This window comes from Diceros bicornis, chromosome 35 (genome assembly GCF_020826845.1).
Source record: "Diceros bicornis minor isolate mBicDic1 chromosome 35, mDicBic1.mat.cur, whole genome shotgun sequence".
NCBI classification, from domain to species: domain Eukaryota; kingdom Metazoa; phylum Chordata; class Mammalia; order Perissodactyla; family Rhinocerotidae; genus Diceros; species Diceros bicornis.
Genome location: NC_080774.1, coordinates 30866721 through 30890222, shown reverse-complemented (window position 1 = coordinate 30890222; position 23502 = coordinate 30866721). Strand labels below are relative to the sequence as shown.

At 41.5% G+C, this 23502-nt stretch overlaps 1 protein-coding gene across 4 annotated transcripts in view; it reads left to right on the top strand.

Moving 5' to 3' along the window:
- Positions 1-23502, top strand: part of PI4KA (phosphatidylinositol 4-kinase alpha) — a 127049-nt gene that overhangs the window by 11418 nt on the left and 92129 nt on the right. For all 4 annotated transcript variants that reach the window (XM_058532059.1, XM_058532057.1, XM_058532058.1 and 1 more), the window contains exons 2-6: positions 12861-12977; positions 16498-16591; positions 19220-19308; positions 21292-21364; positions 22332-22591. In XM_058532059.1, the coding sequence (XP_058388042.1) occupies positions 12861-12977; positions 16498-16591; positions 19220-19308; positions 21292-21364; positions 22332-22591 (633 nt within the window). The remainder of the gene's footprint in view (positions 1-12860; positions 12978-16497; positions 16592-19219; positions 19309-21291; positions 21365-22331; positions 22592-23502) is intronic.

Genomic DNA, 23502 nt, shown 5'->3' with positions numbered 1-23502 from the left:
GAAGGCAAGTTGGTGTTCAGCATAAATCACATTGTTTGTACAGTCTAGGCACAGTGAACCACCCTTATCAATTAGGGAATGCAGGGAATTGTTCAAGTGCCAAGTTCTCAGACCCTATCCAAGGGCCAACCTTGTAAGCTGGGCTGTCTAAAGATAGCACCCTCAAACTTGCTATGTGACCTTTTTTTCTGCACAATTTCTATTGATGGATTTTTCTCTTGGTTTGGTGTTGCATTTTCCTGCTTCTTGGCATGTCTGGTAATCTTTGATTGGAAATTTTATATTGTTGAGTGTTTAGATTTTGTTGTCTTCTTTTAGGGAATGTTGGGCTTTGTTCTGGTTGTCAGTTAAGTTGCTTGTGGTTCAGTTTGATTCTTATGAGGCTAGGTTTTTTTGTTTTTTTTTTTAAGAGCTTTAATTGAGATATAATTCACATATCATAAAGTTCACCCATTTAAAATGTACAATTCAGTGTTTCTAGTATATTCACAAAGTTGTGCATCCATCACCACAATCAATTTTAAAATATTTCGTTACCCCCAAAAGAAACCCTGGACCCCTGAATTGAGGCACCCGCCCCAGCCCTCCCAGCCACTATCCCTAGGCAACCACGAATCTACTTTCTATCTCTGTAGATCTGGAAATTTCATGTAAATGGAATCATACAATATGTGGTCCTTTGTGACTGATTTCTTTCACTCAGCATGATGTTTTCAAGGTTCATCCATGTTGTAGCATGTATCAGTACTTCATTTCTTTTTATTGATGAGTAATATTCCGTATGCGTATGGTATGCATATACCACATTTTATTTATCCATTCATCAATAGATGGACATTTGGGTTGTTTCTACTTTTTGGCTATTATGCATGATGCTGCTATGAATATTCATGTACAAGTTTTGTGTAGACGTATGTTTTCATTTCTCTGGGTCTATAACTAAATGTGGAATTGCTGGGTCGTGTGATAACTGTATGTTTCACATTTCGAGGAACTTCCAGACTGTTTTCCAAAGTTTTTGCACCATTTTACATTTCTACCAGCAGTGGATGAAAGTTCTATTTTCTCTGTATCCTCACCAATACTTTTATTGTCTGTCTCTTGATTATAGCCAGCCTAGTGGTGTGAAGTGGTATTTCATCTTTGTCTTTTGATTTGCATTTTCCTGGTGGCTAGTGATGTTGAGCCATCCTATCCTATCCTAAAACAACCACTCTTTTAATGTGTTTATTGGCCACTTGTATATCTTCTTTGGAGGAATATCTATTCATATCCTTTGCCCACTTTAAAATTGGGTTGGAGCCAGCCCTGATGGCCTAGGGGTTAAAGTTTGGTGTGCTCTGCTTTGGCAGCCTGGGTTCGATTCCTGGGTGCGGAATCATACCACTCGTCTGTCAGTAGCCGTGCTGTGGCAGCAGCTTCGATAGAAGAATTAGAAAGACCTCCAACTAGAATATAAAACTATATACGGGGGCTTTGGGGAGGGAGAAAAAAAATAAAAAAAGGAAGATTGGCAACAGATGTTAGCTCATGGCGAATCTTTCCCAGCAAAAATAATAATAATAATAATAAAATTAAATTGGGTTGTCTTTTATTAATAAGTTGTAATCATTCTTTATATATGTTATGTGCAAGTCTCTTATACAAGACATATAATTTGCAAATATTTTCTCTCATTCTGTGGGGTATCTTTTCACTTTTTTCATGGTGTCCTTTGAAGCACAATTTTTAATTTTGATGATGCCCATTTTATTTAGTTTTTCTTTTGTTGCTTAATGCTTTTGGTGTCATATCTAAGAAACCTAATCCCAGGGTCACAAAGATTTACATCTAGTTTTCTGTTAGGAGTTTTATAGTTTAGCTCTTATACTTAAGTCTTTCATCCATTTTGAGTTAATTTTTGTATATAGGGTGAGGTAGGGGTCCAACTTCATTCTTTTGCATGTGGATATCCAGTTGTCTCAGCACCATTCTTGGAAAAACTATTCTTTCCCCATTGAGTGGTCCTAGCACCCTTGTCAAAAATCAGTTGACCGTAAATGTGAGAGTTTATTTCTTGACTCTCAATTCTATTCCGTTGGTCTATATGTGTGTCTTTGTCCTAGTACACTGTCTTGATTACTGTAGCTTTCTAGTACGTTTTGAAATTGGAAAGAGTGAGTCTTCCAACTTTGTTCTTCCTTTTCAAGATTGTTTTGGCTGTTCTGGGTCCCTTGAATTTCCGTATGAATTTTAGGGTCAGATTGTCAGTTTCTGCAAGGAAGTCACCTGGGATTTTGACAGGGATTGTGTTGAATCTGTAGGTCAATTTGGAGTGTATTGCCATCTTAACAATGTTAAGTCTTCTCATCCATGATCATGGGATGTCTTTCTATTTATTTAGGGCTTCTTTACTTTCTTTGAACAGTGTTTTGTAGTTTTTAGAGTATACGTTTTGCACTTCTTTTGTTAAACTTATTCCTAAGTATGTTGTTCTTTTGATGCTATTGTAAATATCTTCTGCTACAGGGATAGTTTAGCTTCATTGCTAAGATGTGGCCCTTCTGAGGTCTCTCCTGAATGCTTTGAGGGCTTTCCACTCTGGCTGGGAGTAACTGACACTCCTCTCAGCGATGTGTGAACTCTGGGAACCGTTCAGCTCACAATTCCCTGGCTGATCTTTGCAAGGCCTCTTGGAATATCACCTATACTGGTGTGTCTTAGTATTTATCAAGGACTCAAGGGAACTCTATTGCAAATATCTGGAGCTTTTTTTCTGTTGTGCTCTGCCCTTTCAGAATTTTCAGCTGCTTTAGACTTCCTGTACTTCCATTTCTTTCTCATCAACTTAGTGGGACCAGCATGATCTGCTTAAGAAGCCCTTCTGAAAAAAAAAAAAAAAAGAAGCCCTTCTGTGTTCTGTGGTCCCGGATATGTCTTGTGGCAGAACCCAGGGCAGTCATAGGACTCCCTTTGTTCGTCTCTCAGGTATTGCTGTCCTGTGCTACTTGTCCAGTGTATGAAAACAGTGGGTTTTTTGTCCATTTTTCTAGTTGTTTTATGGCAGGAAAATAAATCCAGGTCATGTTATTCTTTCATGGCTGCAGGTAGTTCTTGGATCACAAGATTTTATTGCTAGAGCAGACATTGCAAAGAGTCTCTCTGGTCATCCTTTTATACATGGGAAATATGAGGCTTGAGGGAGATTATTTGCCAATATTGGCATAGTTTTAAGACACAAACAAGATTCTGTATGTTTCCATATATACATACACTTAGTGTTTTGTATTTATTTTACGGAAAGAAGTACAAAGGCACTGATATTCAGGTACGTTTTGTCAGTTATCTAGGGTCACTTAGGTAAGAAGCAGCAGAGCTGGACTGAAAAGCAGAACTTCCTGACTCTGTGCAGCTCCCCTGATCGTTGGAGTATTGCCCACTGAAATGCTGTGCCGGGACTCAGAGATGTGTGTTTGTATGTGCTGAGCACTGCCAGGCCATGAGCAGGGCTCAAGAAATGATGACTCATTAATGATGTGTAAAGGCATGTGTACTGCTGCCTGTGTTGACTGTTGTGGGAAGCCATGTTAATTGTTCACGCAGCCATCTGCGGATGACCGAAAGGGCATCTTATTGAAACCCCCATCCAGGGCTGCTTCTAGGAGCAGGTGCTCTTCCGTCTGTGTCTGCAGCTCCGTGTGCGTTGTGTCCCAGTCGGCTTTGCTTATCCTGATAGCTCTGAATCACTTAGAAAAGGTTAACTTATGTTCAGTGTTCTCTATCTAAGGGGGCGGTACATTTGAGAAAGACAATTAGAAGATCGATTTAACAAAAAAACTACCGCTAATACTTAAAGCTTAATCTTGAGTTCTCAGGGAATTTTGTTTCTTCAGAAAGACTATTCCCAGAGGTTTCAGAAAATAAAAGTTGTACTTTTTAAAAAAATTGTTTAATTAACCAGCCTGTAATGCTATTATTTTAGCTTTACTGTGACCTAAATACCTTACCTACACCCACTGTGGTGTTTGATTCTCTGCAATTTTCTGCCCAGTCATCCAGACTTGTGAGGGCATCTTTTTTTCTTCTTGGTTTGGCGTTTCTTTACCTTGACAGTCTAAATTCACCTTGTGGTATCTCTCTTTGAATAGCCTTGGGTTAAAGTACTGTCAAGAGTTCTTATCCAAGTCTAAGGAAGTTACCTCTGTTCCCTCCCTGTGGTCCATTGCCTTATTGACCAAGTCAAAGTGATGTGTAGAGCCCCTCTGGATCCTTTTCGTAAATGGGAGTAACCCTGGTCATCTCTGTCAGATTTTGGGCTTAGTGACCTTTTATGATGACAGGCTGTACCCCCACTGTCCCCTAAAAGCAAGCGTCTTGTTAGTTTGTTGTAAAATTCTGAAAAACAAATCATTCAATGTTATCTTGTCACTTTTTAAAAAATCATAGCGTTAAAGCTTTATTCTGCGTTAGGACTTTGACAACTCTCTGTGATTCAGATTTTTCATCTGTAGAACGGGGATAATTAATATTACTACTCAATGTGTTGTTGTGAGAATTAAATAAGATAATATAGACCAGCACCTGGCAAGTGATATTGTTATTAGTTGCAGAATGGCACCCTCCAGAACTGGTTCTCCCTTATTTGGTGGATGACAACTTCTATAGGAAGTCTGCAAATGTTTTTCTTACAAGAGTCCGAGTTTCCGAGGGCATTTTGCATCAGAGCCTGGACCTGGTGCCAGGCTTTCGGGGCCTTTCATCATTTGGTTTCTGACTTGTGTTCTTCACTAGCTGTTGAGTCATTTTTATTGGTGGTGTAACTCCTGATGGGTTGTAAGGCTTGGGAGGGAGTGACTATATATTATACGTTGTTTTCTTTGATTGTTCTTCCATCTATCCCTCCATTCATTCGATGATGCAGCATATTTGTTCAGTGCCAATCGCATGCCAGCCCTGTTCCCAGTACTGATTATATGACAAGTATCACAACATAGTTAAACTCTACAGTGGGAAGCCTGGGTTCTAGTGGTCCTATGTCTCTCTCTCTTTTTTTTTTGTTTTTGGTGAGGAAGATCAGCCCTGAGCTAACATCCATGCCAATCCTCCTCTTTTTGCTGAGACAGACTGGCCCTGGGCTACCATCCGTGCCAATCTTTCTCCACTTTATGTGGGACGCCGCCTCAGTATGGCCTGACAAGTGGTGCCGGTGTGCGCCCGGGATCCGAACCCCGGGCCGCCAGGAGCGGAACGCAGCGCGCACACTTAACTGCCATGCCACGTGGCCGGCACCTCTTTTCTTTTCTTCTCATCTCATTAAATGCCTGTGACATTGGCCCCTTTAGTTCCACTAAGTAGATGTTAAGTTTCTGGAATGTGTAGGGTGCATTGGATACAGTGATGAGGAGGACACAGTCCTGTCTTCAGTGAGCAGAAGATAAGTACACAAGTGACTCCAAAGTAAGATGTAAGGAAGTAATTACCTCAAGAGAAGAACAGAGTTCTTGGTGGGCTCATATTGAGGGATGTGATGGGAGAGATCACATCATGTTGCTGGGGTCTGCAAAAGTTTTGAGAAACGGGAGACAGTTAATATGGATCTTGGAAGGATGGGTAGAAGTTTTATAGGGGACATAAGGCAGGTTGAATGACATGTTGCAGATGAGTGAAGACCATGGAAAAGTCTGGGCAGGGAGAAGTGAGCATTGTATCTGGGGCCTAGATGTTTGGAGGAAATTGGGGAGGACCTTCATTGCTAGGCTGGGCGTGTGCATTGAGTGTTCATTGGAGTGCGGAGCCGTTAAAGGTATATGAGCTGAAAGTGATAATATTGGAGTAGGGACAGACAAAAGTCAGAGAGGGGGTCTAATTAAGAGCCTGTTGTCTAAAATTGTACTTCACCTGTCTAGGCATAGTTGCCTAACCTGGAAGACAAGGCTAGGATTACACATGATCTACCTGATAGGAGACATTTGGTGACCTCTTCCAGCCCTCCATCTATGATCCTGCGTACGTGTGGGAGGCATTAGTGGTCCTCAGGCCTCAGGTTCAGGTGAGCAGCATTTCAGTGTAATAGTCGAACTTGTGTGATTCTGTATTTCTTTAGAAAAATTATACCAAGAAAAGCTCAATATCACGTTCCATTTTTTCCACGATTTTTTTGCTTATGAAGTAATTTAGTAAATGAGGTTTTTGTTTACACAGAGCTGTGAAATATTTTCAAGACCATTTTGTGAGATTAAGCTTTACGCACCCGAGTCTCTTGTTTCAGGTGGTACCTGCTTCGGTCTCTGCTGTGCCTGTTGTTGCAGCCGCGGGTGTCTTCATCACAGCAGGAATAGCTGCATCTCTTGTTCTATTAAAAAGAGAAAAACTTTTATACTTAGATTGAGACTCCTGGGGAAGGTATATTTGAGTAGGAGTTGTTTTACTGTTACTAAGACGTTGGAATTAAAGAAGTTGTAGGAACATTGTATAAAGAAAACGTCTGCTTAGCTTATTTGACCCACATCTTCTTTCAGTTTTATGTTACTTCTTTTTTCTTGGTTTACCCAAATTCTATCTATTGAAATATTATATACTTTTCTGTTATCTCCTGAGCTGTAGGAGTGTAAATGTTATTATCCTTTTAAAAATCAGATTTGCATTAACGGCAAAGTTATTTCTACTATTTTTAAAATATTTTTTTCTAATTCTGAAGTTAACAATGTCCCTTATGGAAAGAAAAGAATAAAGAAGGAAGTAAATATTTCTGTAATCTGGTTACTAATTTTTATATCTTTCTTGATAGGCAGTCCAGGTTTTGAGCTTTGTTTAATAGTCTGACCAATTATATTACTTTCCTATTGCTGCTGTAACAAATTACCACAAACTTAGTTGCTGAGAACAACATAAATTTATCATTTTACAATTCTGTAGATTAGAAGCCCAACACTGGTCTGTTATGAGAGGTTCGGGGATTCGATCGGAGACGTAAAAGACACTTTCCACTCCAAACAAATGGACTGAAGGTATATTTTATTATATAGAGGATAGTAAAGGCGACAGTCTGCAAACAGATCAAATAGGTCAAATATTAAGAGGGAAAAAACATCAGCCCGACTGGAAAGGGAAAATACCCACATCGGCTGAAGAGAAATGACACAAGTCAACCGGAAAGAGAAACACCAGGTTGACCGAAAAGAGAACACATCAAATCAATTACTTCATATCAAATCAATTACTTCACATCAAATCAGTTACTCACAACATCCACGCTCCACTGCCGGGAGAGCCCTGTCAGTCGACGCAGCTGGGCAAGGATCACTCGTCCTGGGCAAGGCGTCCCTTCCACAGGTGGAACTCTCATCAGGTCTCAGTTTCCAGCAGTTTTAATACCATCAATAATTTTCAGAGTAAGCAATTACAGAGTTTGCAGAGCAAGCATTTAGTGTTTCCATGCACAAATGGTTATCAGTGGCGTACGTGCACTGAGCCCCCTGGCTAACGTCCCAGCCCAGTAGTTGTGTACGTGCATTGTTCTCTTTGGTTATCGTCCTAGCCCGGCACAGATGGCCAGTCCATCCCGTGCTACGACGCTCCAAGAGCCTTGAAATGTTACAACTTGCAACTCTCTCCATGGGGGAAAGGCCAGTTCCCGGGAAAAGGCCAGTTCCCACCACACAGAAAGCAGCTTTGTATTTCTTTTTTGTGCTGGTGGCTGTAGGTCAATGGAGCGGCCAAACATGGCTGTACTCATGTCAAGACATGGTCTCACTGGACTAAAATCAAGGTGATGGCAGGGCTGTGTACCTTTCTGGAGACTTTAGGGGAGAACCCATTTCCATGTCTTTTACAGCTTCTAGAGGCCCCCACATTCCTGGTTCATGGCCCCCTCCTCCATCTTCAAAGCCAAGAATGTGGGGCCAAGCACTCACCTTGCATCACTCTGACCTCCTCTTCTGCCTCTCTCTTCTACTGTTAAGGACCTTTGTGATTACACTGGGCCCACCCAAGTAATCCAGGATAATCTCTCCATTTCAAGTCCTTAACCTAATCATGCCTGCAAAGTTCCTTTTGCTATATAAGGTAACATATTCACAGGTTCCAGAGATTAGGACTTGGACATCTTTGGGGGGCCTTTATTCTGCCTGCCACACCAGTGTAGTTCACACAACACTGAATCATTATATAGATCTCTAAGTTGTTTACTAGTTCTTTTTGGTATCTTTCCTTCACATTTTAAAACTGTATACCCAGCTTTTAGAGTAATTTTAAATTGTCACAAATGATTTCTATTTAAGTATTTTTAGTTGAGTAGGAGTGGGAAGGAAGGTCTGAAGTCAGAGTAGCCAGAGTCCCTCCAGGCAATTGAGATAGAGGAGGCCCTGCAGTCCAGAGGAGACGAGGATGGTGAAAACTGTGCTACCTTCCGATGTCTCTGCTGGATAGGGTGACAGCTGCATGTGCAATAGGGTTTAGACATGTTCATGATGCTGAATTCTTATCCTGGGATATTCCTAGAGCTCATGTCTATGCCCATTCCAAGTATTAGTTTCCAGATTAGAGTGTAATACCTAAAAAACAAAGGAATGGGTAAACAGAAAACCAAACCCAACCCAGAGTACCTGCTCTGTGAGAATTCCAGTTCTTACACTTGATGTAAAGGAGGAGACCTGGGGTTAGCCTTTGGCCTCTGGGGCAAGTGCCAGGGAGGGCTGGCAGCAGCCCCCCAAATAAGGGAGAATCTGGATTGAGAAGAGAACCTGCCACACTGGTCAGAGTGGAATCTGGGCAAAAACTAAGACTAGATGGCAGGGCCTGCAGCCTGGGGGAGAGTGAGTGTGTCTTTTGTGGTCCATGTCCACAGTGTAGAAGATGGGGATACAAAGATAGATGAGTTTTGCCCTCGAGGAGCTTACGGGTTACTGGGGAGACAGACAAATGCACTAATAACTGTAGCATTAATAGTGGAGTGGCTCTTGTTGTTGACGTTGTTATTGGAGCCCTTCAAATACATGAAGACAGCAGTTGTGTTTACCTATAACCTGATTGTCTCCAGGCTAAACATTCCTTTAACTACTCCTTGTGTGAAATGTTTCTAGACTTCACATGGCCTGGATGTTGGTCTTAGGATACTATCTAGTATGGCAAAGAGGCAGCTAAAATAATCTTTCCCTCACTTCCACATGCTGTCCATCATCAAGTACTGTAAACTCTTCCTCCAAAACATATCCTGTGTTGGCCTGTTTCTGTCTCGCCTTGTTCTGGTCACTACCTCTTTGCCTGGACTACTGCAGGGGTCTCCTGACCCATCTGTCTGCTTTCATTCTTGTCCTCCAAAATCATTCTTCATGCAGCAGCCACAGGAGCCCCGTGGCTCTGGCTTTCCATTGCTGTTAGAGTACAATCTGGGCTCCCGACCTGGCCTGTGGCACCCTGTGGGGTCATCTCTGCCTGCACTCGGACTTCTGGGCATCCCTGCTCTCCCTTTCCCACCGTGCTGCTGCCCCAGTGGCCTCTGCCAGAAGGCTCTTTCCTGATTTGTCCTGGCTGAGTCCATCTTAATCGGATCCCAGTGTAACGGGCATCTTAGAGAGGGCTTCCCTGATCACCCCATAGAGAGTAGTCCTGCAGGCACTGTTGTTGGGGAAATATAATTAAAAACAATATCCCAACCCAGAAACCTTCTCCACGAAGGTAGTAGAGAAAGAAAACACTTTTATTATTGAATAAGCATTAAACCAGAATGTGATATGCCTCACAGGCAATCGGCTAAGATTGCAAAGGCAGAAAGAAATGTCACCCCCTTTGATATAGCCAAGCAGATACAACATGTTACATACGTGTTTTCATGATAAATGATAACTAGTCCTCAGGTAAGAGGAGTTGACAGTACCATTTGTCACACATAGTTCATCCTAACTTGACCTGATAGTTGAGATGACCATCTGTGTTAGCTAATTGGCTTCATCCAGAGGAAAAACAAACTCCTATCTTTATGACTGGAGGTTGTTTTGTAACTTGGAGCAAGGAGGCCACTGAAGTTAGGTTCCTACCCTCCCACATAGATAGGGCTGCCATCTCCCTTGATGTTTACATTCCAAAGAGATGGCTCCCCAGTCCTTGAGAAAGACATTCCTAGGTCATAAAGCTTACAAAATAACAATCTAGTCTTCAAAAGAAATTATGTACATTTCCAAGAAAGGAGAAAATACTTACATTGGCAATTTTTCTAATGTAAATACTCAAAGAAAAAGGAGGAGAGGGAATTGTCTTCCCTTGTTTTCAATAGGAAGAATTAAGCCTCTTATTTTTAATTTGTGTTTATCTTTACGTGATCTCATCTCTGATATTCACCTGGTTTGTCTGTCCCTGTCTAGAATGAGAGCAGGGGCCCAGTCTGCCCTGTTTACTCTTCGTCCACAGTACTCAGGGCAGTGCCTCCCATGGAATAAAGTACTCGAATATTCACTCTTACAATAAGCCATTTGAAGGGTGTTATCGAAGAGCAGTAGCATAGACAATGCTTATCATGTAATGTGAAGTGAGTCCTGAGTCCAGATAGTGACTGTGCCTTCGTACCTGGCGCATTGTCTCGTGTAGCCCCATGAGGACTGCGGTATAGACGAGGAAGTTGAGGCTCAGCATGTCACCCAACAGGTCTATGCCAGAGCCAGATGTAATTCTGGGTCTAACTCCAAACTCCATGTGCATTTCACTCCACCAAAAATTGTCAACATTGGGTTTGTTTATATACAACAGAAAAACAAAACATGATCCTTATCCTGCCCCCAAAGAAATCCCTAGGGATGGACAAAAGGTCTAAGAATGCAAATATTTAAAATTTTAAGTGTTATATGTGTTTGGCGTGTGGGAATATTGGTGAGGTTTTTTTTTTTGTACAGTTACATCTTTTCCACATTTAATAATGAGGTTGTGCCAGTTTTGATGAGTCTCTGAGTTGCTATTCTGTCTTCTGGCACATTAGCTTCCCCTCCCGGGTATGTGGTGTAGTGTGTCTTCTGTGTGTTCTAGCAGAGTGTTGATAAATATTGCACAGGACCGGGCAAAGTACATGGACTTTGACAAGGCCTCAGGCTCTTCCCTCTGGTTCGATGTCATTCATTAATCACCATTCTTTGGATCTCACTGACTCATTCTGATATAAATCCACCTTCTTTTTCATTTCTTATTTATAGGGATATTTCTGTCAAGATATGAGTGTGATTCACTGGTGAAGTGGCTGGAGTCTCTGAAATGATTACTTTATTGTGGTTGGTCTGCAGCTCCCTTTGTATTTTATTTTCCCCTCTGATTGTGAAGCATATTCTCTTTATGGAGGAACACTGAAGAGAAGTGGGAATTTAGCATTTCTGTTCCTTTCTTGCCTGTTACTTTATGCTATTTTGCCTAAGCATTTAGTCATAAAAGCGTAGATTTCGCCCCCATAGGTATATTTTTTTATTTTAACTTAATGGATGTTTTTCCTGATTACATAAGTAATATTTTCCCCTAGGACCTATTTTGGCAAATATAAAGAAGCACAAAGGAGAGAGACAATACCGCTGATCATCCTACCTCTCAAAACTATTAACCTTTTGATATATTTTCTTCCAGTATTTTTTCTGCACATGGTAATTCGGATCATTCCTCTTATGAGTTTTATAGAACGTTTAGAATGTTGTTCCGTGTCATTGCTTATTCTTAGAAAAATATCATTTTTAATGTCAGTTCTATTAGGTTAAACTTAACAAAAGCATTGTTTTTGTAGGTCAAAAATGGTTGAATATCAGCAATTTCATATGGTTCAACCTAATATTTCATCAAGTGGTTGAATTGTTATTTATTCTCCTGATGTTAAATATTTAGATTGTTTCAGATTTTCAATTAATGTACACAGCACTGTGTTGAAAGTATTTTACATAATTTTTGCCGGTTTCTCATTATTTCTTTACAATCATTCCTAGAAGGAAAATAGCTAGGACAAAGAATGCTGCCTCTCTTCAGGTTAGAAGGTGCTTTTCTTTCAGGCCTGTGGTGTCCTGTTGTATTTGTCCTTTTACAATCTAAGTGAACAAAAGCAGTTTGCTTTCTTTTTAAAATTACAGTGGTAATTGATTGATGCACTTTCAGGGCGAATGTCCAGCACTCCGCCCGATTTCCTTAGTCGTTCAAACATCCCACTGGACCATGTGAATGTCAGTGAGTGACTGCTCACTGGGTCCACAGGGAACAGCAAGGTTAGGGCTTCCTGGTGTGTCTTAATGCACTGTGCAGAGCTTTTTGTGGCAGAGATTTTCAAGATTGGTATCACCTGTTTTCCTATTCATACTAAATCCAGATTTTTAGTTCCTTTATGAAAGACATTTACTGTTGGTTTGTTTTGAAGATAATCCTAATTTTTCCATTTATTCAGTAAATTGCTAACTTATTGCCTCCTAGCCTTCTGCTAGCCACTATATGGCATATCCAGTAACTATAGATATTGTTTATTGAGCACAGTCGTAGGTGCTTGACACACATTTGATCTTTACAGAGCCCTAAGGAGAGGCATTGTGACTTGTAGGTAGGTTTGGGTAACCTGCTCACCAGCACCGCTGGGAAGTGGGGCTCCTGGGCTGTCCTGATACCGAAGCTCAGACATTAGCTATTGTGCTTTACCTTCTCTGTGTAGACAGCGTTGTAACTCTCGGCCCAGGTTCCTCAGAGTGTGTGTGTTTGGGGAGCATGTGTATGATCATTTCAGAAGCTGGAGGTGGCCTTTTTATGATATTTTAACTGGAAAGAAAATGACTTATTGGTTATATAGACTCTTGGGGCTTTTATGGTACTGGCTTATTCTGAATGTGGGTTTGTATATTTTTAATCTATGGGTTTTTTTCTTTTTTGGTCTCGGTTTCTAGGTCCAAAAGCTGCTTTGTATGTGCCCAGTGGATTTCCATGGGATCTTCCAATTAGATGAAAGACGGAGGGATGCAGTAATTGCATTGGGCATTTTTCTCATTGAGTCTGATCTTCAGGTAAGTCTTTACTAAATTAAAAGTGTTTCTGCAGTGTTAAAGGGGAGTATAATTAGAATTTAAATTTGTAGTTGCTTGTATTTACCTGAAGCAATACTAGAAGAATTCTAGAATATTAGAAGAATATTAGAAGAACCTAATAAAAGTGGTTAGCAGTGGGCAAGATGGAGTAGGTGGGACAAGTGGGAATGAGACTTCTTAATGTACAACTTCTTAGGAAATTTTGCTTTTTGAACTATGGGAATATATTATGTTGTTAAAAGAAAGCGTTTTGGGTTTTTTTTGCCAGAAAGTTAGTTAAAATGCTTTGGGCAGTAACTGTGTGCCCTCCAGAGTAGACTTGATTTTTAATCTCAGGTAAAACGCTTGTTAAACAGACTCAGAGTAACCATTTTTTTCCTTCCAAAAGGACAGTATTCTTTGAGATAAATTTGATATAGTACTATCTTTTGCAAAACTGTAATAGATGCAATTGTTATAGATTACATATTAATGTGCCTTTTAAAGGTGATTTAAAAGCCAGTATTGTAGCTCCAGCAGAAAATGGCATGGCCATTGTGTTTTTAGTATTTACCAAGGCTAATTGAAGCAAATGATTGATCACTAGATATACAATCTTTTATTTATCTATCTATTTATTTTTATCATTACCAAGAGTCAGTTTTCTAATTCTAAGTTTAATCATGTTATGTTAAGAAAATAAAGATATTTGATATTTGAATTTTTAGTTATCTAAAAATGTTAGCTTGCATGTCCTGAAAATTTTACTTCAATAAAGATTAATATTTTTTTTTAAAGATTTTATTTATTTATTCTCCCCCCACAAAGCCCCAGTTGTATGTCATAGCTGCACATCCTTCTAGTTGCTGTATGTGGGACGTGGCCTCAGCATGGCCAGAGAAGCAGGGCGTCGGTGCGCGCCCGGGATCTGAACCCGGGCCACCAGCAGCAGAGCACGCGCACTTAACCACCAAGCCACGGGGCCAGCCCAGGATTAATATTTTTTTTTTTTAAAGATTTTATTTATTTTTTCCCCCCCAAAGCCCCAGTAGATAGTTGTATGTCACAGCTGCACATCCTTCTAGTTGCTGTATGTGGGACTCGGCCTCAGGATGGACGGAGAAGTGGTGCCTCGGTGCACGCCCGGGATCCGAACCCCGGCCACCAGCATCGGAGCGCACGCACTTAACCACCAAGCCACGGGGCCGGCCCCCAGGATTAATATTTTTGACAGAGTATTTTTACCTTTGAAAAGAACATAAACATTTTAATTTTAGACAATATTTTAAAAATTAAATGGGTTGTCTGACCAAAGCCACGTGAAAGACTAAGATTGGATGCATAAGCTACATTTTAATTCTTCTTCCTCTTTATTTATAAACATGAAAAGAAAGAAAATCATTTTCTATTTGCCAGGTCTAATTTAAATTTTTTTTTTTTTTAAAGATTTTATTTATTTATTTTTCCCCCGCAAAGCCCCAGCAGATAGTTGTATATCATAGTTGCACATCCGTCTAGTTGCTGTATGTGGGACGCGGCCTCAACATGGCCGGACAAGCGGTGTGTCAGTGCGCGCCCGGGATCCGAACCCGGGCCGCCAGCAGCGGAGCGCGTGCATTTAACCGCTAAGCCACGGGGCCGGCCCTAATTTAAATTTAAATATAAAAATAAAGGGAAGAAAAGAATTAAAAAAAAATCTGTATAAGAAACTACTTCTGTTCAAATGTGTATTCCTTGAAAATATCTTTGGCAAACACATTACTTGATAGATTTACCTGTAAGTCCCTAATACTAGTATTAGTAATGCTTTTGAAGATGGTAAGGAAGAGACAAGTACAAATTACCTTTGGTGTAATTCAGGTTCCAGATGGATTGGCAGGACCCGGAGTGGCAGCTGGTGTCCTGTGAGCCATACAGTCTGCCTTTGCCTCCAGGGAAGCCCTTCAGCCTCACAGATATCAGGAGAGGAGCCCAGCATTCTTCACCAGCCCCCTGGCCCTAGGGACCAGCTGTCTCTTGGTCGGCCTGAAGTTTATGTTCCTTGTCTCCAGCCGAGATGGGCTGTCGCATTGGCCTCCTTCGTGTCCAGGCAGTGGGCTGCCCTGGCAGCAGCTGTGGCAGTTTACTCACCACGTGCCACAAAAGCTGTAATGGTATATACGGGGAGGAGCACCGGGGCCGCTTTCTCTGCAGGGAGCTGTGCAGTGCGGGCCCTTCAGAGTTTTGTACACTAGGATCCTGGACAGGTGTCTTAGCCAGCTCCTTTTTATCCTTTAGGGGAAAAATTGTTTTGTTTTCACTAAAGAAAGTTCTCTGTTTGTTTTGGTTATCTATTATGGCGTAACAAACTACCTTGAAGCTTAGTGGCTTAATACAGTGTTTTTTTTTTCCTCACGAATCTGCAGTTTAGACAGGACTCAAAAGAGTTGCGGTCTCTGCTGCATTCAGCATCACTTGGGATGTCTTGAAGGCTGGGGCCTGGGATCACCTGAAGGCTCGTTCACGCACATGTGTGGGGGTTGATCCTGGCAGCTGACTGGGACCTTTGCTGGTGCCCTTAGCCAGGGCACCTCTATGTGCATGTCCTCTCCATGGGACCTGGGCTTTGTCGCCTTGTTACAACATAGTATCGGGTTCCCAGGGGGAGTATCCTGAGAAAGAGCCAGGTAGACGTTGCACTGCCTTCTCTAATGTAGCCTGGGAAGTCAGTCTCATTCATACTACTTTCTGTATTCACTAGAAGCAAGTCACCGAGGCAGCCCATTTTCCAGGGGAGGTTATTTTGACTCCGTCTTTCGGTGGAAGGAATGTCACAGAATTTGCAGCCATTTTTTCAAAACCACTGCATGTTTTTTTAGTATTTCAGAACATCAAAGAGTATCCCCCTTCTTTAGAGCACATTTCTTTCACTAGAGCAGCTATAGATAGGGAAACAACCAAAAGAGCCAGTGATAGAAGGTTATGAAGTTAAATGTTAATTGGCTAGTTTGGAAACTAAAAGAAAGTAATTTTTTCATTGGCCAATGTTGGCCATAAAGTCTAATGCTCAATTCAAGAGGAGCAAAAGGAAACACAAAGCAGAAAATTTTAAAAAAGAAATTAAAAGAGGATAAGGGCTGTGAACAAGAGAAGCATCACCCAATTGAGAAACTTGGTGGCTGTGAGCTTTTCTCCAGTCCAGAGAACTTGAGCATGGGGCCCACTGAAGGGTTTGGGGGCTCTCTGAACACCTCTTAGTGAAGGCAGTTTTGAGTGTGTCTGCACACATACTTTCTTCTGGAGAAGCCCTCCCGGGGGCCTGGCCCCCAGAGGAGGCCAGAGCCGGTCTGGACATTCAGCAACAGAAGGGCAGGTTTTAGCCTTTCCATTAGGCACCTGTGGTACATACAGGCTGACGGGACAGCTTCTGGACATTGCCTGCCATGTGGAAACAGAAGTGGATATGCTTTGCTTTGAGCTTTAATCTATATTAAAAGCTACAAATCACGTCTTTTATTAAATGTAATTTTTTTTTTTTAAGCACAAAGATTCTGTGGTTCCTTACCTTCTTCGACTTCTTAAAGGTCTTCCGAAAGTATATTGGGTAGAAGAAAGCACAGCTCGGAAAGGCAGAGGTAATTTTGTATAATGTTTTCCCTGAGTGCAAGGAAAAATATGTATGTTCACTGTCTGTAAGGATCAAGTGTTTAATTATACTAACACATCAGTTAGGATACTTCTAGCTGGTTCCACTCTTGGCTGTGCACAATTGCCTGCCTGCAGCAACGTGAACTACGCTTACACACTGTTGTCCAGAGCCTATGGGCGAGGGAGGGGGAGGGCAGGGCTGAGCAAGCTGGCTTTTCCTTGCACTCTGAGAGTGAGCAGGAACTTTGAGACCTTCAGGAACCTTTTATCATGTCTCATTGGCCAGAATTGGGTCACCTGGCCATCCCCGAACCAGTGTCTATTACCCTTAGATGAGTAGGCTCACTCCTGGAGTGAGGTCAGTTCTCCAAATTGCATTGCTGCTGCTCAAAAAGGAAGAATGAAATGGATGTTCAGAGCTCCACCACAATGTTCACTTTAAATAGTTTTATTACTTCATTCCTATTGCTAAGTTTCAGTTAAACTTTGCACCTTTAGAAATGGAATAAATTCTTGTGAAATTTAGAATTCTTAAATTCTTAGAAATTTCTTTTTTACTTGTATTTTATTTTGATCTCTCTTTAAGGTCAAAGAGAAAGTTAGATAATCTTTCCCCCTCTTCCCCTCCACTACCCTCCCCTCCCTTCCTCCCTCCTTGCATTCTTCCTTCCCTCCCTCCTGCAATATATACATAGGTCCATTGTATGCCAAGCATTGTGCTAAACACTTAAAACGCTGATGTTCTTGTATACTGCTTTCCCAAGACTTCAAAATCAACTTGGAAGACCTCCAACATTTTAGAGTTCAAGATGCATGAGACTGAAGTTTCCTTATAATTTCACTCTCTGAAGCTTGAGGCCCACATTTGTATATAGCCGGGGTTGGTGGCTGTAAAGAAGGCCTTTGTCCTTTTTGTTGGTGCACGGCCGTAATTTGTTAGGTAGGCTCAGTCTGCTAAAGATGGGTTTTGCTGTTCTCATGAACATCCAGTTTGGCCTATATTTTTCTTGACCTTTGGGTTTTCATCATTTCTTTTTTGTTTGTTTGTTTTCTTGTGAGAAAGATCAGCCCTGAGCTAACATCCATGCCAATCCTCCTCTTTTTGCTGAGGAAGACTGGCTCTGGCCTAACATCTGTGCCCACCTTCCTCTACTTTATATGGGACACCGCCACAGCATGTCCTGACAAGCGGTGCATCAGTGTGCGCCCGGGATCCAAACCCGGGCTGCCAGCAGCGGAGCGCAAGCACTTACCCGCTACACCACGGGGCCGGCCCCGGGTTTTCATCATTTCTGATGACCTGCTGTGGATAAAACTGACAGACCCCAAATTATGATGTGTATCCTGGAATTTAAGGGACTGCAAATTAAATAGAGAGTGTTGCTAAAAAGTCAAACCATCTATGTCCACTATTGCTATCTAATTTGGGGAGAAGCAGAATACCAGTAGATGTTGATTCTATTTTTCTTCTATTTCAAAACAAATATCACTTCTGTATACGTGGACTCGTATTAGAATGAAAGTTTTAGCATTATTTGAACATTGTTAGAGATATATAAATTTCCAATTATTGGGTAACATTTCACTCTTCTATTTTTTATTAAGGCAGTTTATTTATACTTTTAAACTCTAGAGTAGTGGTTCTTAAAGTGCTGTCCCTGGACCAGCAGCATCAGCATCACCTGGGAACTTCTCAGAAATGCAGATTCTCAGTCCCCGCCATGAGAACTGCTGCGTTAGAAACTCTGGGGCTAGGAGCAGGCGTCTAGGTTCTCACAAGCCCTCCGGTGATCCTGATGCTCACTCAAATCTGAGAACCACTGAGAGCTGTATCATTAGAAATGTAAGTGCAGAAGTGGACATGTAACAGTCTTCTGCCATGTACTATGCGTATGTCCATAAAACAGTGGATAGCTCTGTCCTTGATTGAATATTCAGTATTCAAAACTGATTAAATATTTATTAGTGATTGGACATACATGGCAGTGGTTCTAACATTTTGAAGCCACCACTCCATAGAAGTACTGCTGAGCTTTTGGTCTTTCATGTATGGTGTTCCTTCCCGACCTAGAGGCCCTGCTCCTGAGAATGTTCCTGCCAGGAAGCTCAGTAGTGGAAGGGCTTAAAAAACCTATGAGGAATAGAGCAAATCTTTGGAAGCTCTTATTAGGATTTTCTCCATTTGTCAAAGCAGAAAAGAAAATATAAACACTTAATTCAGTTTAAAGTAGTAGTAATTGATACTTGACAGTTAGCCTCTATAAACCATCTCTCATACTCTATCAAGATTGATTTCTTACTTTTATTTAGGTCCAGAATAAAAAATGGAATCTGTCATGTTGAGAGGCTACATAATCTCAAACTTATTGGCTTAGGAAACATTTAAGTTTATTGAACCAAAACATTGTATTAAAAGAAAAGTAGGGGTATTTCTCAGCAATCATGTTGGGTCCATATCTGTTCTTTTGAGACTCATCTCAATGAGGGCAGCCACCACTGTAAACTGGTCCCTGGGCAGGTCCTGTGAGAGACAGAATGTACTGAATTAGGTGGTCAGGAGGTGTGGCCCACTGTCTCATTTGTGATGATCTGATTTGTGTCTTTATGCCTCCCAGGTGCCCTCCCAGTTGCAGAGAGCTTTAGCTTCTGCTTGGTAACTTTGCTGTCTGATGTGGCTTATAGGGACCCTTCACTTAGGGATGAGGTAAGCATGCGGTGAATTGGTATGCATTTCTATTAGATCAAAGAGTCCCAAAGCAATGACAAGAGTAAAAAAAAAAAAAAAAAATTAAGTGATTGGATTGTTTATGTTGATTTATTTCATACAATTAATAACACACCTAAGAAATGTTTAATACTTGTTTACAGTACTTTTAGGTTACCCACTGATCTCTTGAGTCTGATCTCATTCGGCTTTCCCAATTGCCCTGAGAGTCAGGCAGCAAAAGACAGAGGCAGCTCATTTTTCTGACTCTATGTTGGGGATTAAAGTTGTTCATAGAAGAGAATATTCTAGGTAGCTGGAGCTATACCTTTAAGTGCCCAGATTTTTTTAGTTTTAGTTTATTTTGTTGGAAATGTTACTTAAATGTATGTGATACTTCTTTTTAAATGAAGAGTAAAATCATAATTTAAAATTTTTCTTAATCAGATCCATTTTGAAAATCAATTTTTATTTGCTGCTAGCCTCAGGTCCTACCAAGGAGTGCTTGGTTGCTTGCCTATATGCTAAGTGTTCCCAGCTAGCTATGCTTTTTGAGTTCTTATATATGTTTTTGAATTTTTAAAATCTCTTTCCTTGATACAAAACTATAAATTCTCTTGTCAATATTTCTGCCATTGCATTCTTCTCCATCCTTCTTTCTTAGTTTAGGTTCTTTATTTATTTGTAGGTTGGCTGGAGAGGTAACTAGATCTGTTAGAATCACATATTATTATTTAAAAGGTTAAAAGGCTATAAGTTAAGGGCTTTTCTATAAAGAAGGTCAAAATAGGGAGGTCAACACTGAAAATGATGATATAACTTTAGTATATGAAATGGAGAAAGTATTGCTTTTCAGGTTTTCATAGGTTATTCAGCATCATTTAACCTTAGCAAAATGTAAGAAATTTGACTTGATTACGAACAAATCATCACAGACCAACTTCATTCTTTGCCTGAGTTTTCTAAGACTGGTGGTGAGGGAAAGGAGGCGGATATAGTCTAGTTGATCTTCATCAAGGCTTTGGACAAACACCTCTCCTGACATCTGGGATCAATAATATGGGCTGAGCGCCAAAACAGTTCCACAGATTTGTGGAACTGCCTGAAGGAGCACCCCAAAGGTTGACCATGAAGTACCAGCACAGCGGGAGCATCCCGTGGCTGGCCCCCTCCGTTTGAAGCACAACGAGCCAGGGCTGTGAATGAAGATCCAGAAAGCAAGTGAATCTCATTTGTAGACAGGACAAAGCTAGAAATCAAAGACTGGTATGATGAACTAAAGCTAATACCGTGAGCTTTTGTAGGGATCAACAATAGGCAAAAAATACCAGCTATATAAGCAGAGGTGGCATAGGTTACAGGCAGTGTGAGTGAAAAAGACTTAAGTATTTTATTTATCTGTAAGGTCACTGAGCCAGCAGTGTGAGGTAGCTGCCAAAAAGCTAACGTCATGGACATAGAAGTCTAGAATCTGTGTTGAGCTTGGTGATTCTCAGGGTGGGTCCCAGAATCCCTGGAATATTAATGTATTTTATCCTGAGCACGACAGATCGGACAGTTTCTGACACACTGGACTACAGTAAAATCAGAAGCAGGCCTTCAGCATCGTCAAGGACCTGAAATCATGAGAAATGGATGAAAAGAAATGGGGGTATTTAGCCATGGAAAGGGATTTGAGGGCCTATCACCTTTTCCAGAATATGGAGGAAGGAGTGACCCCAGGGGCTGATGGTACAAGCCCCAGGAGGACAACATTGGCCCAGAGATAGGAGGAACTCTGGACCAGCCCAGAGAGGGAGGGTTCCGGTCCCTGGAACGTCAGTTGGTTGACCCTTGGCAGAGCTGTCATGGCAGGGAGTTATGTATTAGATCTGAGGTTGGACAAGAGAATGTCTAAAGCTCCTTTTAATTCTGAATTAATTTTGTGATATTTATCTGATTTTGTTTGTAAGTTTGTGTGTTCTATTTCCTTGGCTATTACAGATTTTAGAGGCACTTTTGCAGGTTTTGCATGTCCTTTTGGGAATGTGCCAGGCCTTGGAGATTCAAGAAAAAGGTATGATTATAGATCCAAGGCTTTTAAAAAAAATGGTTTTGTGATTATTCTTTCCCTTGTTTTTCCTGTCTTCTTTTCTGTTCTTTACTACCTATGTAACTGATGGATGAAAACCTTCGTATATTAGGTTGCCTTTGTTGTGTTTTAGCTAATAGGCCACATAGGAATCATAAGTACAGCTCTGCTATCTGAAAATGCTGGGTGACCTTGGACAAATCCCCTCACCTTTCTGGGCCTAAGTGTCTTCACTTATAACATATCTGACTTCCAGAGGTCATTTTTCTTCTAGTGCAAGGCTACCAATCTGATCCCAGGAGAATAAATATATTGTTTAAGTATAGGAGAGGTACTTGATAACATGACTTAGCTGTATAATTTTTTTTTTTTTTTGTGAGGGAGATCAGCCCTGAGCTAACATCTGTGCTAATCCTCCTCTTTTTTTGCTGAGGGAGACCGGCTCTGAGCTAACATCCATTGCCAATCCTCTTCCTCTTTCTCCCCAAAGCCCCACAGTAGATAGTTGTACGTCATAGTTGCACATCCTTCTAGTTGCTGTATGTGGGACACGGCCTCAGCATGGCCGGAGAAGCAGTGCGTTGGTGCGCCCCCGGGATCTGAACCCAGGCCGCCAGTAGCGAGCGCGCGCGCACTTAACTGCTAAGCTACCGGGCTGGCCCTTAGCTGTATAATTGATTTGGATGTGCCATAAATAGATCAAGACCTCCCAAAGAGAACAGCTGTATGTGACAGAGAGAGTCTGAAGTTGTTGTTAATGACAGATTGAAAATATCATCCGTCAGCCCTTGGGGTTGACCCTGTTTCTGTGGCTTATTCTGACCCTTCAGATTTGTTGGTGGGTGGATTGTGAGATGTGAGTTAGTATTACAACCAGTGTTACAAGTTGGTACAGTATGGTTCTCTCACAGGTAAGTTTCTGGTATCCTAACATTCTCACTTTGTCTTCTAGAATACCTTTGCAAATATGCGATCCCATGCCTGATAGGAATCTCACGAGCATTTGGCCGTTACAGCAACACAGAAGAGTCTCTCCTCTCGAAACTCTTTCCCAAAGTCCCTCCTCATTCCCTCCGAGTCCCAGAGGAGCTTGAAGGCGTTCGAAGGCGTTCCTTCAATGACTTCCGCTCAATCCTTCCCAGCAATTTGCTGACTGTGTGTCAGGAGGGCACCCTGAAGAGGAAGACCAGCAGTGTGTCCAGCATCTCTCAGGTGGGGCTGCGCTCCTGGGAAAAGAGCAGTGGAAAGAGATCTTGTTAAGTGCTCACCAAAAGAAAATCCCACTTGTGTGTAGGTTGAGGAAACTTATGAAACATGAAAGATTCTCACTAGAATTCTCTTTAATACAAAGGCTTGCTTTGTCCTTTTTTTTTTGGTGAGGAAGATTAGCCCTGAGCTAACATCTGTTGCCAATCCTCTTCTTTTTGCTGAGGAAGGTTGGCCCTAGGTTAACATCCATGCCCATCTTCCTCTACTTTATATGTGGGACACCTGCTACAACATGGCTTGATAAGCGGTATGTAGGTCTGCATGTGGGATCCGAACCTGCCAACCCCGGGCCGCCAAAGCAGAGCACGTGAACTTAACCACTACGCCACTGGGCTGGCCTGCTTTGTCCTTTTTAAGATGTATAAGTGATTTCATCTCCTAGTCATGAAGTGTTTGTTTCATAGCAGTTTGGTGCCAAACTCTATTCTGAGTGGGAGACAGTTGGTGTCCTTAATAAGTATATAGTTGATTTATGTAGAAAGATAGACTCAAAACACTGAGAATAATTCCAGCTCGGTAATCAAGTATAAAATATACGGCTGGACATGAAGAATTTAGTGATGTGGTATATGATAGAAAACACTGTAGCTACGGTAGGCTTCAGGAAGAGTAGGTGAGGCTTGAACCAGGACTTGAAGTACAGCCATTGAGCTGGCGGAGAGAACCTTGTCTAAGATGAATCTGACTGAGGTTTTTTTTTTTTTAATTTTATTTATTTATTTTTCCCCCCCAAAGCCCCAGTAGATAGTTGTATGTCATAGCTCTACATCCTTCTAGTTTCTGTATGTGGGACGCAGCCTCAGCATGGCCGGAGAAGCGGTGCATCGGTGTGCGCCCGGGATCCGAACCCGGGC